The 16,804-nt window shown below is 36.7% G+C and overlaps 1 protein-coding gene across 3 annotated transcripts in view; it reads right to left on the bottom strand.

Annotated features, from left to right (window-relative positions):
* OXR1 (oxidation resistance 1) overlaps positions 1–14,533 on the bottom strand; it is a 477,474-nt gene extending 462,941 nt beyond the window's left edge. Inside the window, exon 1 of one of the 3 annotated variants that reach the window (XM_027849945.1) lies at positions 14,427–14,533. In XM_027849945.1, the coding sequence (XP_027705746.1) occupies positions 14,427–14,449 (23 nt within the window). In that variant the 5' untranslated portion in view covers positions 14,450–14,533. The remainder of the gene's footprint in view (positions 1–14,426) is intronic. The other 2 variants (XM_027849948.1, XM_027849947.1) reach the window with 2 other exon arrangements.
* Positions 14,534–16,804: the final 2,271 nt, after the last annotated feature.

Genomic DNA, 16,804 nt, shown 5'->3' with positions numbered 1-16,804 from the left:
TAAATGCTCAATATTTAAGTGTTCTGTTTGCAACCTCCGGAATTTGACAAAAAAGTTCATCTAGATCTATAAAAATAAAATGCTTTGAAAATTATCTTTTTAAAAAAAATGAAGTAGAATTCAGAACCTAATGAATGGTAAATTTTTGATATGTATCAGTTTTTTTAAATTCATATTTCAGAACAAATGGATTTTATGTAATTAATTCATGAGTTTTATGTGGAGCTCATTTAGGATTAAACAAATCCAGTTTTTTAGGATTTATTAGGTGTGAAATGGACCAATAGAATTTCCAAGTTGAAAAGGACCCCACTTCAGTACTTATGTAATCTGAATCTGAAGAAGACCATAACCCAACAGGAAGTCATGCAACCTTTCCCTGATGACCTCCAGGGAGGCTACCATCCAAAGTAGGCCACCCTACTTGGCTACCTGTTAGAAAGTGAAATCAAAATGACTCATTCATCATTGAAGAAAATATTGGAAGAAATCACGATCACTCATTTATTGTTGAAGAAAATGTAGCATCCATTACTCAGTACTTCCCTACTCCATCAGTACGTACTCCCCACCACACACTCTGAGATGCAGTGACACTGGCCTCCTTGCTGTTTCTCAAACAAGACTCTGATCTGATCTGGAACATTTTCACTGACTGTCCCCAAAATCTCAGATGTTCTCTTCCTCCTCAACTCCATAATTTGTTCTTCCTGGCTTCTTCTATGTCACTACCTCCTATGAGAAGCTTTTCACAATGTCCCTTCATGCTAGTGCCTTCTCTCTCTTAATTATCTCTGATTTATCCTCTCTCTCTCTCTCTCTCTCTGCATATATATCTTATTTTTAAATATTTGTTTGCACATTGTCTGCTCCACTAGACCATGCACTTTTTGAGACCAGTGACTGCTATTTTTAAAAACTTTCTTTATATTCCCAGTGCTTAGCATAGTGCCTGGTATACAGTAAGTTCTTAATAAATGCTTGTTGGTTGTTGACTGAGACTATGTCATTTTTATCTTTGTGTTTCCTGGCACTTAGCATGGTCCTTTGACCAAAGGAGTATAATAAATGTTTGTTGGATTAGATGTCAAAGTGTGTGAAACTAAATAGTTTAAAGTAATCCCAACTGTAATCTGAAGAAAACATATTCTGAATATAAGCACAGAAAAATAACAAGCAAGCCTTTCATCAAATGCCCTCATCTTGTAAATGCATGGCCACATGAGAAGCTTTTCACAATGCAATCAAATTGATATGTATCCTTTTCCATTTTAATTCTCACCAAGAACTGGACAGGTTATCAGTACATATTTGAGTTACAAAGAACTCATCCTTTACTTTCATTAGGCTGTCCAGGCTACTCCCAATCACCTCCCCAATACTCCTCCTACTTATCACATTCACATGAAATGCCAAAAGGTTTTTTTTAAAGACATCTGTAAAGGGTAATCAAGGCACTGATTGACTCAGGGCTCTATTTAAATACCACACATGATGCTGGAAAAATAATTTCATGACTTGGTCTTTCTCTGGTTTTCCCTCATACTGGGAATGTTCTTCCTCCTCATTTCCAGCTACTGACTTCCCTGTCTCCCTTTAAATCTCAACTAAAATCTCATCTTTTACAAGAAGCCTTTCCCAACTACTCTTAGTTCTAGTGCCTTCTCTCTGTTAATAATTTCTAATTTATCCTGTATATGGTTTGCTTTGTATATATTAGTCTGTATGCTGTGTCCCACATTAGAATGTAAGCTCCTTCAGGGCAGGGACTATCTTTTGCCTCTTTCTGCATCCCCAGTACTTATTATTAGCACAGTGCTCAGGAACACAGTAGGCACTTAATAAAATTTTACTGATTGACTATGAAAACTCTAGCAAAAATGTCTGAATGCAAATGCTAGTATTGATACCTACACGTACATGATTTAACTTTATATTTCAATATCTCCTTCAGGGCCGTATTAGTGAAGATGTTTCTTATTAATAACCTGGATCCCCAAAGTAGTTAAACTAATTCTTTCCCCTCCATTACACCACTTTTTCAAATGGTTAAAAAAATCTGAGGAAGTTAATGAGATTATCTTTGCAGAAAATCTGGAAATCTCTCTACAGTAGTGGTTTTCAAACTTTTTGGTCTCACGACTCCTTTATAACTCTTAAAAATTACTGAGGATTCCAAGTAACATTTTCTAATGTGGGTTATATCTATGGGTATTTACTGAATTATAAATTAAAACATTTTAGGATTATTATGAAAACAGTCTTGACCTTGAGGACCCAATGATGTTGAGATTTACAGGTCTGGGGGTGCTGAGACCTCAAAATCACGACATGCGAGTCTTGCCTGAATGAATTTGACCCAAGCCTTCTTTCAGCCAAAGACAAGGTTCATTAGAACATCGATCTGGGGTGGGTGAGATTTAAAGAATCTTTCATATTAGCCAGACTCTTAAGAAATCTAAGCATGTGTATGACTAATGAAAGTGAGCCAGATCTTAAGAATCTTAGCACCTTAATGGAGACAAGATGGACCTTATATACAGAAAGACTGTGGGAGGGAACTAGGAGTGGCCAAGTAGTCTGGGTTGGCTGGAGGAGGGGCCTAAGGAGGATCTGGATGGGAGTAGCCAGTAAACTGGGGTGACTGTGTGGTAACTGCACCACTTGGCCAAGGGAGAATGGAGCCTAAATAAGATTAAGGGTGGGAAGTGGAGGGGTGGGGCATAGGGAGGTATGACAAAGGAGGGCTAGGCTAGGCTAGGTTAAAGGTAACTGAGAATTGGGAGATTGGGCATAATGAAAGGCCATTTGATAGGATTAAAGCCTCAGGTGAATGCCAGAGATTTGGCCATGTGGGAAAGTTCAGGGCTTTTCCTTTTTGGGGTCCAGATCTCAAAGACATGGTCTTTTTCTTTTAGGGGTTTAGATTCTATCCCTACCAGTGAAAGGATCTCAGGGACCCTGCAGGTCCCTGAAGTGCTCTCTGAGAACCACTGCTCTAAAACAATAATTCACCTCCTATGGAAGGTTTGGGGTTTACAAAAAATGTCAGGAGACTTCCTGATCTCACTCTTCCCTTTAGATCTGCAGTGAAACACTAAGTAAACCAGTCTTGCTTAAGAGAATCACCACTAGGGAATCATCTCTCTACAAGTGTTGATGGTGCTGTTTTTGACAAATGGCATTCAATTGGCTAAATTAAGAAAAAAAAATCCTAGTATTTATTTAGGACTTTTTGTTTGACTAGGCAATGGGGTTAAGTGATTTGCCAAGGGTCACACAGCTATTAAATGTTATGTGTGTGAGGCCAGATTTGAGCTCAGCTCCTCCTGAATCCAGGACCAGTGCTCTATGTATTTTCAAAGGGAAAATGCTGTTTCTACAAATCTGCCATCATTACTTTTCTTTCTTTCTTTTTTTCTTTCTTTCTTTCTTTCTTTGTTCTTTCTCTCTCTCTCCCTCTCTCTCTCTCCTCTTTACAAATAATTATTATTTATTCCTACTTCACACGTACAAATGGAGGAAAGATTTTTTTTTCTATTGGGAGACAATACCATAAAGAACCTAGGATATTATAATGATTGGGAAGGAATAGCTAGAGAGGCAAGCTGTCTCTTTAATTTTGCAGAGGTTTCCTACTCAACAAGTTGAGTAGAACCCTATAATTCTAGATGTTGAAATAACCTTATGGCAACATCTACTTCAGCCCCTCAGGGAGAAGGAAAATGAAGGCCCGAAGAAGTGAAATGACTTGCATAAGGTCTCAAAGAGATTTAGTGGAAAAACTAGAATTAGAACTCAGGTATCTTCATCTCCTGGTATAGTGCTCTTTCCATGATGGTACCTGAAAGATTAGAGTTTTACCCGCCCTCACATACTAACTACAAAGCAGTGCTTTTAATTTTTGTTTTTTGTTTTTGCTAGGCAATGGGGTTAAGTGACTTGCCCAAGGTCACACAGCTAGTAAGTGTTATGTGTCTGAGGCCGGATTTGAACTCAAGTCCTCCTGAATCCAGGTCTGATGCTCTATCCACTGTGCCACCAAGCTGCCCCAAAGCAGTGCTTTTTAAATAAATGTCTGTGGCAAATTGAGAACGCTCCTGGCTTATTTATATGCTTGCAAATGCATTTTACGTCCATAAGAATAAATGAATGAGTGATTGAATGAATGAATGAATGAATGAAAAACACTTATCAAGAGCTTACTATGTGCCACTATGTGGTAAACCACTCCAGTATCTTCACCAGGAAAACTCCAAATGGAGTTATGAAGAGTTAGACATGTGGAATGACTGAGCAGCATGTACCAATCACTGTGCTAAATGCTGAGGATGCCAATACAGAAGCATGACAGTCCCTGCTCTCAAAGAACTCCGATTATGATAGTAGTAAGACAAGACATATGGGGGACTGGTGGATAGGGGAGGATTAGGTTAGGGGAGAAACAGAGTTGGTGAATTGATCCAAAGGGCAGTAATTTGACATGCTCTTTCCAGAAGCAACGGTACTATTGAAATTTGTGCCCTCATTGACCCTATTGTTTTCAGTCTGGCTTGTCTTCTGGTACATACCTGCTAGTCAGCAGGCAGGGTTAATCAATCTGTCAGGAGCGGTGTCAGCCAGTCCGCCAGCACGAACTTTGATCCCACCCCCACCTGAGAGTCTGTACATAGTGAAATGGGCTTTCATCCCATCCCTCCTTACCTTTAAACTTATGATGTGGCAATTGGGGAGGAACTGAGACACAGTTTTAGAAATCTACATCTACCTAGATTGTAAACTTGTTTCTGAGACCACCTGTACCCTCTTCTTTTTTTTTTTTGTAACCATACCAATCAGAATTATCTCAGTCTTATTACAAAAAGTTGTCTTTAAAAGTAGATGGTTTAAGGCCCATATTGATCCTTCATGGCCATTCCACCAATGCATTTTAGCCTTGGTGTTTTTTAATTAACTTTTAAAATTTTGTCTACCTGAGTTTTGCCTCTTTAATCAGGGCGATTTTCTTTTAACAGTACTATTGACTTGATTACTGAACCCAGAGAAAAGTGAAAAGGGTGTGTGGTGGGGGAGAACAGGGAAGATGGCACAATGGCCACAGTAGATGACTCTTAGCTGGATGGAATGTAAAGCACTGAAATGGTGGAAGCTAGAAATATTAGGCTAAGTGAGTTTGCACTTCATCCTCAATGAAGATAGCTCAGCTACATGGTGCGTGTTCTAGATGGAGTACATCAATTTCCCTAGGCACTGGCAAATAGATTCCAGAAGTACAGCATAGAGGTTGCTGGTCCAGGTAGGGAGAAGTAAAATGGCTTCAAGGCAGATGGTTGGAAGGCTAGTTGGGACATATACATGAGCTTAACATTTCAGATATGAAATACCATGGGTAATTCAGAAATATGTTGGGTAACCTTAGAAAATATTTTAATAGGGGCAGCTAGGTGATACAGTGGATACAGCACTGACCCTGGAGTCAGAAGGACCTGAGTTCAAATCTAGCCTAAGACATTTGCTAGCTGTATGACTCTGGACAAGTCACTTAACCCCAATTGACTCCCCCCAAAAAAAACAACAAAAAAGAAAATATTTCAACAACAATCATAATTCTATGTTTCCTCATGTCTATAATCTGAAATAATGTTCTATATTCTTCAGTCTATCAGGTGAAAAAGAATTCAAAATAAACATTAAGCAACAGCATGGCATGATGAACAAAAGGCTAGCCTTGAATCTTTCTGGGGTCAAGTTGGGCCTATGACATATATTGACTATGTAATCCTGGGCAAATCCACCTCACAGGGCCCCAGGCACCTCTGTAAGATTTTAACAATCACAGCAGTTGCTGATAGGCATTTGTAGAGGGAATTTTCTCATCAGGAGCTCCTCTATACACCAATGAAAGGAAGAGATTCATTAAAAAAGAATTCATGCATGGTACGTATGAATGAATATATGTATCAATGATGGGCCTACAAAGTCAAAGCTTGCTCTAAATCACATGAACAAATTTCTTATTATGATTTGCTTATACATGAACTTTTGAGGATGAACAAGCCATTGGTCAGATAAATTAGCTTAGGGGGAGTAGGAAGAGTCTCCACAATGCATCAGTAAAGGGGGAACTTTGATGCAGCTAATGGATGGAATAAGAAACTGGGTTGGAAGTACAAGATGGCTAATGGCACCATTTTCTCTCTTCCAAAGTAACTGCAGGTGAAGGAAAGAATGCTAGTTTTGTAGTCAGACAACGTTGGTTTAAACCTGAGCCCTGCTACTAAAATGACCTTGGACAAGTAACTTGGCTTCCCTGGGCCTGAGTGTGTGTCCTTAGCATTAAAATGAAGGGGTTGGACTAGATGACCTCAAGGTCCCTTCCTGTTCTACGTCTGTGATCTCATGAACTCCTGAGCACTAACTTCATAAGGGGATGACCCAAAGCTTTCTATTGGTCATGGAAAGCAGATGATTTATGTTGCTTTTTAGGAGACTCACTGCTTGGTGAATTCAAGGTTAACTTGAATTACCTGAATGAGAAACATTTAAGAAAGATGGGGCGATAGAACACCATACAATGGAACCTCCTTGGATTAACTCAGTTTAGACACCTCAAATATGGGGCATCTTGGGTCTTTAAGAAATATATAAGAAAACCCATCATAATATCATAGCTCTGTGCCCTTTCAAGGACTTGACTCTCAAATCATACTCAGGTATGAAAGAGTTTAGAAGAAACATCAAATATGGGCAGTTACATTTTTAGAAATTGAGAAGGAAAATATATAAAGAAGCATTTATAACTTGAAATGTGAAAAGAAACCTTGCATATTAAATATCTTCTTGAAATTATGCCCTCAATCTTTCAAATGTGTCTGTTTTAATGAGAAAATTTGTAAGTGTTCTGGTTTATTTTTCTTCATTTTTTTTATTAGTCATATTCCATATTCACAGTATTCAAATCTAAAACTTGAAGGCCACAAAATAAGTGTAAAGAAAACAGCATATTGGATTCTATTTAAAGCTATATAGTTTTACTGCATAATCAACCAGTCTGCATTGATAATAATGGATTATTAAACTGGTTATCTTTAACAATAATAATTTGTTTTGCTGATAGTATACAAATTTATTCAACATGTATAACAAACTGAGTCTCACATTCCTCCAACAGATAAAACTGATTTGGTGTAAATACAATCCAACATTTCCAAAGATTTGTGCTACTACGTGACATAGTGGATAGAGTACTGGACTTGGAATCAAGAAGATCTGAGTTTGAATCTTACCTAAATACTAGCTTTGTGACCCTGAGCAAGTCACAACCTTTCAGCCTCAGTTTTCTCATCTGTAGGATGCAGATAATAATAGCATTTACCTTCCAGGGTTATTATTTGGATCAAATGAGATAAAAGATAAAGTGCTTTGCAGACCTTAAAGTTCTATATAAATAAATATTAGCTATTATTACTACTCCTTTCACCAAAGCCAATCACAGGCTCTCTATCCCTTGGTAGATAAGTTGCTGTGCCACCCAAATAGTCATCATCTGGTAACCAACATTCTGGTGACTCTTCTCTGAACTTGGCTAGATTGGTCTCTAGACAACAGTCTGTCACTAGGCTTGCACAGTTAAAATAAATGGAAAATTAAAGCAAAATATTTGAGAAAATTAAAGCAAAATATTGAGAAATTTAATTAATTAAATTTAATTAAAATATTGAGAAAATTAAAGCAAACTCTTTAGTGGGCCACAGATCCATTAATAGCCATCTGAGTTAAAAAGAGTTTTTTGTTAAAGTTTTGACAATTACCAAAACTTAAGTGGATGTTTATTAATGTTAAATGGTAGCAATGATAATTATAATTTAAGAAGCTGACTTTCATAGGTAGCACTTCAAAGTTTGCAAAATATTTTACTTACACTCTCTTATTTGAGCATCACAATAACTCAAAAAGGTAAATGCTATTTATTATGATCTCGGTTTTATATATAAGAATGCTGAAGCTTATAGAGGTGACTGAAATCACTTGCCCATAAATTTGGGTTCAGTATAGAATCTCAAAATATACTGTATATACTCCAATAATATCAAAATTTAGCTGATTAACAGTAACATCTTATGAAGATCAGTTCCAATCTAAATTATGAGAACCCTCCAAATAAAGTCATTTGGTGTACACACAAACATTTTACAACTAAAAAAGTTAATATTCTCTTCACTTGGCTTTTTTCAAACCCCTCCAAAACATAGGGCTGCAGTTAATCTAACCCAGCTCAGTATCTAAAGACTTAAGAATGGGGCCTGAACTGCAGAGAATTATTTATTTTATATTCTCAGTAAATAGTGGCAGGAGTACTCATTGTCATTGTTTTACAAGAGTGGGTTTTTATTCTTTGGAGAATAATAAAACAAATGTCATAATCTAGAGCATACAGAGACCTAGATGACAACAGAGAGGACAATGACATTAGTGTCCCTCTCTCAAGGTCAGAAGGGCAGTGTTTTAAGATGTTTTCTCAGAATTTATGAAGGATTCTTGCTGAACCAATACATGCCCTCTCAGCTGCCATTGCAACCAATGGTGAATATTTGGAAATGGGCCAACCAGGGTTAGAGGTATAGCTTTTGGTTGGGAAACAGAGTGAAGCTAATTGGGTCCTTTGGGAACTGAACGTGCAACCCTAGCTTCATTAGCACTACATGAAAACCCAGTGCAGGAACCCATCACAACTTACTGAACAATACTTTTCAAAAAAGCATTCTGTGCCTTATTGAAATTTGCTCTCAACAAACAGAAAATACAATTTTGTTTTGCTGATAATTTGATTACTCCAGGAAAATCTTCTCATTGAATATTATGAAGCAGATGTATTGAGAAAAATATCTGGTATTTTGCATTTAATTTTGTAACAACAAGAACAATAATAAAAAATAATAATTATTATATTTAGTTCTGAATATGTGTTGTTTCTACTTGAAGGGCAAGGAAGAGGCCCAAGGTAGCCATGAACAAGATGCAGTACTTTAACAATAAAGAACATGTATAGCAGTAGTAAAAGGATGATTTCAGAAAATTAAGAGATGGGATATTCAGGTAATTAGAATACAAGAAAACCAATATCAATAACCACTGATAACCTCCATTGATAACCAAACAATAGCAAAAATAAAAAGAAACATCTTGGCCTTTTATACAGGCCTTTTCCTGTTAGCGGTCCGTGTCCCCTTCTCCTCCCCCCACTCCTCATTCTCCTTCCCTCCATAATCTTGAATTTTGCATTCATTTTGTATATATTTTGTGTATTCTTATTTATGTATATGCTCAGATAGAATATAAATTCCTTCAGGGCAAGGACTGTTTCTTTTTTTGTTTTTGTATTCTCAGTACATAGTAGGCACTTAATAAGTAGTTGTCGATTGGTTGAATGATAGCAGGAAAGAAGAAAAAAAAAGATACAGGACCATAGCTTAAGCATTAGTAGAGTCTAGGAACTATTTTTTTTTTTTAATTTAAGGGTAGAGTAGACCTGAGCATATTGAGGAAGAAGGAAAGAAGGAAATAGAGAATATCAGTGTGTATTCTAATAATCACTGATTCTAGGATCAAGAAAGCCATTCGTGATTACTGAATGCTAAAGTAACAATATTTAAAGTATTAGCAAACTTTCCAACATTCACAAAAACTGTACATCTCCTAATATTCGGTAAAGAAAAAATATCTTTCATTTACAGCCAATTCACTAGGAAGTCACACATTTCATTGTGTTCTCCAATCTGTGGACATGGACCAGAGAGGATTTTGTAAAACCCAGCAAATGTGATTCTACAATTTGAGTTTAGTAATCAATGCAGATTTGTTTTTAAAGTCATGGCTAGACTATATGACATTTGGCTCATTTTGAAGGTTTCTTAAGTTCTTGTTGAGTGGTCAATGTCCTTGACAAACATAATATTTACCACTTTTAGAATAGTCATTTTGGCAAGGTTAATTCTTTAGCATTTATTTTATTTCTGACAACCTTGTGATTGTAATACGGGTAGCAATCAGCAGGTGGTAGGTGTATCTTGATTAATAGAATTCAGGTCAGCAATTCAACTCTGTAGGCATGGACTATAGTTTTCAAGATGTAGACTCATCAAAACTGTTATTATGGTAGCCAAGGCAATAAACTGGTTGGAGGGTTATGATGAGCCAGGTAGACTTGGACATGAACCATCTCAAGTCCAAAAATTTAAGTATAATAATATACCTGGTAGCTTAAAGAAAAGTATAAAATTCATCTTCCATTCCCTGTCCAAAAATGACATTCAAAGGGGCAGATTTCCAGTGGTCATCTGGAACTAAGATAGATTAGTCCATTGAAATGTGTGTTGCTATTCAAAAGAGAAGAAACAGATGTTGGAAAAGGAATGGCAATGAGGAGCTGCTACAACTTGGAGATGAAGAGACACTAGGCTATAGAGTGAGAAGGGCTGATAGCAAAGAGTACAATGGTCACCTCGAAGTGCTGGTGGGAGCCTCCTATCACCAGAAAATTCCATGCTTAAAGGCAGGCACATATTTCAATGGGTACTTACAACTGTATAGAGGGCAAAGGAATGTGTAATAGGAAAAAAAAAAACCTCACAAACCTGGCACCTTGGCAATTAATGGGGGGGAGGTGTTTAATGTTATATAGATCCCTTCAAGACCCAGGATAGCTGAACGCTGAGGTCAGAGACAACCTTAGGTCAGTCCTGCAGTGATGCAAATAAAGTTGATCAAGTGCTTACTCCTTTAGATGTTCAAATCATGCTGTATCTCAAGGATCACATTTCAAAGAAGCAATGGCTAATCCAGTATATCATAATCTATTGGAACTGGAAGGAAGATTGGACATCTAACCTAGCCCAGCATTTTGAAGATAAGGAAGTAAATTGACTTGTCCAAGGCCACAGAGTTAGAAGCAGAGCAACTAAATTTTGATGACAAAGTATAACTAGCTAACTAGTCCCTCTCAGAGATAGATTACAAGATACAAACTTTTCTAAAACAATATGAAGAAACAGTTCATTGGTTAACCCAGGGGACCACTGCCTTAACTTAATTTGCCATTTAATTTTATTTTAGGGAACAAATTTCCCTTTTCTCTACTAAATTTTGTACCTGTTCCTGAAAACTAAAAAACCAGAGCTCCCTAAAGTCTTGTCTGTGGTATTTTGGGAGCATGAGACCCATTAAGGCTTTAATTAAATGTTCATCTTAACATCTGACTGGGGATATAATTTGTTTGCATATCATTTATTCTAAAGATCAGATGTCTGAAAGAGGAGCCAGCTTTTCTTTGCATAGTTTCTCATTGCATCCCTTCTTTCACTCTGTCTTTTGTCTGACTCCAATTAAAGCATAACATCTCCTCCTCTTCCCCTCACCCTGTCAAAGAAAGACAACATAGTCAAGGAATGGTCAGCATCTCCCTTTGTGGTGATTCTTTCAGACCCTAATGGATCTATGAGGTCATCCACATAGGCATTCCTTCCAATTAGGCCACTTACAACTCCTTCATGACTGTCCATCCTGTATTACTCCCAACATTCTGAGGGCCTTATTCAGGTACTCTGGACATTATACAAATACAAATAGAGAAGGCAAGTTGCCATCATTTAATTGTCTTTTGCACTCATTACACGACCAGGATATTTTTCTCTTTCTGGTCACAGGATCATAGACTTAGAACTGAAAAGGACCTGCAGAGGTCATGGAATTGACCCATTTCCATTTTAACAATGAGGTAACTGGGGTCCAAGAGAAGTTACGTGACTTGCCCAAGTTCACACAGATTATGCTGTAGGGTGGTAGTTATTACTTAAACCCAGGTCTTCTGACTCCAAATACATAGCCGTTTCTACTGCATTACACTGCCTCTGCCCATGTCTACTGTGTGCTAATTAGATCTTGGACTCCTCCTCCTTTATATGAATGCTTCTGTAGCATTTTAGAACAACTCACAGAAATTTCTTAGCCTATAGCTTCTGCTTCAAGGGACCAGCTCCACTCCACTCCTACCACTACACCCCTTTCAGAACATTATTCAGAAAAAAAACATTTAGATACAGCAAGAATTTACTGAACATTAAAAACCATAGTTTCTTCATATTGGGATATTAAGAGATTGAAATTCTTTGAATAAACATAACAAACTAAAATGAATCACTGAGCCTTAGGGCTGTTTTTGCCAAAATGTAGACCAGAAGGCATTCTGAGCCATACAAAAAAAGAAAGAGCTTGTGTGTGTGTGTGTGTGTGTGTCTGATGGGGGACATGGGGTGAGGGGAAAAGAGAGCAGGAGAAGGCAATCCAAAAAGCTGAATGAGAGTTGAATTTTTTAAGGGGGGAGCAATCATAGAAATTGATTATGGAAACTTGTAGCATGAACATGCCTGTTGTTGTACTCAAATTTTATCTTAGTCATGAAACTTATTCAAATCGCATTAAAGCATAAAAAAGTAAATGAGATATTAATAATTTCAAAGGCTGTTTAGCTTAAAAAAATACAACCCATTCTCAGTGCCTACCAGAAGCTTTCAGCTCACAACAGAAGAATCTTTCAGATTCCATAATTAGGATGAGATGTGGACTGGCCAGTTGGCTTTCAATTACTTCATTTGCTTGTTCTGCTAAGCACATACAACTATCTAGCAGTAGCTTAATAACTGTGAGAGATGATACTGCTATGATAGATGTGGTATTACCAATAATATACTGGAGCAACTTTCCATTTGATGAATATATCCTTGGGGACCAGTGAGTGGTGTATTTGTTAGCTAACGTTGTCACCTACTCTGTCTATTCTTGTTTGGCATACACCCAACCTTAAGTTCATAAGAAACTATAATGGAAAAATCCTGATGCTCCCTCTTCTACACTCATGCTTAGCTACCAGTTAAAGAAGGCCCTTAAACCTAACTGTCATAGTGCTATACACTAAAGAGAATAAAGAAAAGAGAAAATAGTTATAGCAGCTCTTTTTGTCATGGCAAAGAACTAGAAACTAAAGGGATGACCATCATTTGGAGAATGGCTGCACAAATCATGGTATATAAATGTAATAGAATACTACTGTGAGTTAAGAAATAATGAAGTGGATGGTTTCCAAGAACTCTGGAAAGACCTGTATGAACTTGTATAGAATGAAGTAAGCAGATTGAGGAGAACAATTTATACAATAACAGCTTCAGAAGACTTAAGAACTTATCAATGCAATGACCAATCATGATTCTAAAGAACCCATGATGAAGAATATTACTCCACCTCTTGACAGAGAGGTGATGGACCCGAGATGCAGAATGAAACATATATTTTTGGACATGGCTAATGTGGAATTTTTTTGGTTGACTATGCACATTTGTTACAAGGGTATTTTTTGCTTTTTTCTATCTCAGTGGGAGTGGGTAGCAGGCAAGAGAAAAAATAAATGCATGTTACTGAAAAAAAATTAACTAAAAAACCAAATGCTTAATTATGCCACTTGTCTCTAAGGAAGGTATTGAAATAAACCGAAAACAGTTTTGTGGAAAAAGTACAGCTAAGTTTAGGCCCATGTCTTGTGTTAGTCTGAATGTTCATGATTTCCATTCTCAGCACACAAAGATAAGAACAGTGTAGAGTTAAACAGAAACTTCAGGTGGGTAAATGGGAAAACTTTCTAGGTTTTCCTTGATGTTTTTTCTCCACACTCAGCAACGGTGTATAATTTTGCTAGACACACTATAAATTTCTAAAATTTTATGCACAAACTCTCTCTAGAAATCCAATATAATTAGTTTTATCTGATCAAATATTAATTATTGCTAAATAGTCTATGCTTTAGAATTCTCCATGCCATTCATCCCCAATATCAGCATAGATAACTTGCTTCTATATACCAAACAACTTTAAAAAAAGAACTGAAAGCCTGAAGATAGAAGGTTAGCTATCCAAAAGTCTTAAAAAGAATGTTTCCCTCAAGGTCTGAGTTCTGATAATTTTCACTTTAGGTTTTCCCATAGAGGTACAAGGCGTAGATTCAAGAAGGGCTCAAATATCTTCTTACTTTGTGGCTCTCAGTTCCGTACTATATCGGGCTATAAAGTGAAAATAAAGGACATATAAAGGGGAAGAAAAGGCTACACTGTTCCTAGTCTTCTCTCCTCCAGAGAAGAGGGCTTCAGCTACAAATGGCACTCAGATTGTACCAAGACCTCCCAGCAGATGCCTGGGGCTGGATTGTGCTTGACTGTCATCCTGGAACATTTGCATCTTTTCTTCCCACACTAGCCCAGAAGGCATCGCTCAACATTCCAAGAGAAGGTGTTCTCATTTCCAAGCTCAGTCAACCATAAACCTCACAAAATATTAACATCATATAGTAGTTGCATTCAAGAGTTGATGAGCAATCTATTTACCATGACAGGTTGGATGTAGACATTGTTGCATACACGTCAGGGGTCCTTTCCAGTGTCCAAAATAGGGGATGAAAAGTCAAGATTCCTGGGTGTTGCTCTCCGTTTTGTCTCAGGCACTCTTTTTACAATATTTCAGTTGACCTATATGGAAAATTAATATAATTAAGTTTGAATCACTTGGTACACATAGATTTTCTGAAACTTAACATTAATAGGTACTTTGAGGTATATCTCAAGATAAATGACAAAATATCATGATGTTTGGCTATTATTTGCCGGACCATAAAAAAGCATCCTGAACATCTTATTTTTGGTGCATTTTTTAAACGACTATCTCAGATTTAAAACTTTTTCAAAAATGGCAGTACAGCGTCTTCATGAAGACAACCCAGCATAGCCTCTTACTCTATCTTTACATATCACATCCAAAAGAAATTAGACTTACCCTGTATATATACAGCAAGCATTCAGAGCATGTGTGTTGAATAAGCCAAATGAATGGAGTGAATCTCAGGGAACAAATATACTCATTCCCATTATGTACAAGGATTCTATCAAGGAATATTCAATACATGTCTGTCAATTGACTATTACAACTATTTACCCTGGGAAGTAGTAAACTCCCAATATTTCCAGTTTAACTCTTTGGGAAGGAAGTTAGGTTCACATATATCATCCTCAATAACTGTTTATTAAGCCCATGTCACTGCGTCAGTTACTCAAGAAGTATATATTTGCAAGTGGTAAAATTGAGTCAGATTCTTCCCAGTGCTTTGTTGTATGTTAAGAAATTTAGGAGGGACATTTATTCACTCAGAATGCTGAGTGCTTCTTAAGGGGCTGCCAGTAAGTGGGAAATAGTGTCCATTAAGCTTCTGAATTTGTTCATTTAGTAGATTTATAAAATTAAAACAAATATTTCATTAGTTGTTGGGGACTGTGTCAAATTAACATTTAATTTTGCAGAATTCTGATCTCAACTATGTTCTTCAGCAGAAGAATGTGATACATATAACGAAGTTTGGCCACACCACTTAATAACAGTATACATTTATAGTCCATAATTCTTTGGGAGTGATTTCATCGCTAGCTTGGCATGAAGCTAAAAAATATATTTCTTTCCCAGGTCATTTATATGTAATAACTTTCAAGTTAAACATTTACTGGTCCACATTCATCCCTATCCCTGTACCTGGAGTTTTTCTTAAAATTATTCCATTAATGAAATCATATAACATTTCTATAATGATCTCATCTGAACTCTTAACAGCATCTACTATGTAACTACACATTTCGGTATTTTAATTGAATGTTTCTATATTGCTATTTGAATATTATGTAGTCATATATCTTACCTTACCAAAGACATTACAAGATTTTACAGGTTAGTGTACCCATCTACAACCCCGCCTTTCTGCCAAGGCATATGGCTATGGACATATAATATCCTCGATAAAATTTGAGAAGTTGAACCAATAAGAAAAACAAATTTTATTAGTCTCTAATTTTTAATATAATCTTGACAAAGGTCTGTTATGCACCTATTATTTTTAAACTCATTAAATTCATTCATTAAATTATTAATATGTCCCTCCATTAAAGTCCTACTCACATTCATAACCATGGAATGAAGATGACCCTGGGGTCACAAAAGCTGGTCAGATTGAATGAGCAAAAAAGGCTTTGGAACACAGGTAGACTATGTGTCTATTGTTCAAGAACTAGACTAGATAAGGAGAGGCTCACTATCTGACATCTGAACACCAGGAGATGAATTTTTTTCAACTATGGCAACTTAAGAGATGTTATTTTCATTAGTGGAGGGAATACTCTCATGGATAAAATAATAAATCTTACAACAAATCAATGCATTATCCCTGTAGTGATACAGGGGCTAGTGATAGGGACTGTACTTGTGATTTCATTGATATAGAGAATTCCCAGCTAAGAAAAATCCCTCTATCAAAGCAGGTCAGCTCTTTCTCTGCAACTTGTCATCTTAGAGAGTTGCCCTGAGCACTGAGTAATTAATTGACTTGTCCATGGTCAGATATGATGTATATATGTGTCAGAGACAGGACTTGAACCCAAAGCTTTCTGACTCCTAGGCCACCTTTCTATCTATTGTGCTGTAAATATATACACAATACATATATGCAGATGTGTATGTATTGTGTGTATATGTGTGTATACTTTTATATATGTGTGTATATTTGTACATATGTATATGTATGCATATATGTGTATATATACATACATGCATGCATGTATATATACATATGTATATATATGAAATGTACACACATTTGTGCCTCTTGGCCAAAGTTGAATCTTGGTGTTTAATTTGGTAAGTCAGTATTCACATACAAATGTGACAC

This window comes from Vombatus ursinus, unplaced genomic scaffold (genome assembly GCF_900497805.2).
Source record: "Vombatus ursinus unplaced genomic scaffold, bare-nosed wombat genome assembly UNPS02008961.1, whole genome shotgun sequence".
NCBI lineage: Eukaryota > Metazoa > Chordata > Mammalia > Diprotodontia > Vombatidae > Vombatus > Vombatus ursinus.
This window is presented reverse-complemented; position numbering and strand designations above follow the sequence as displayed.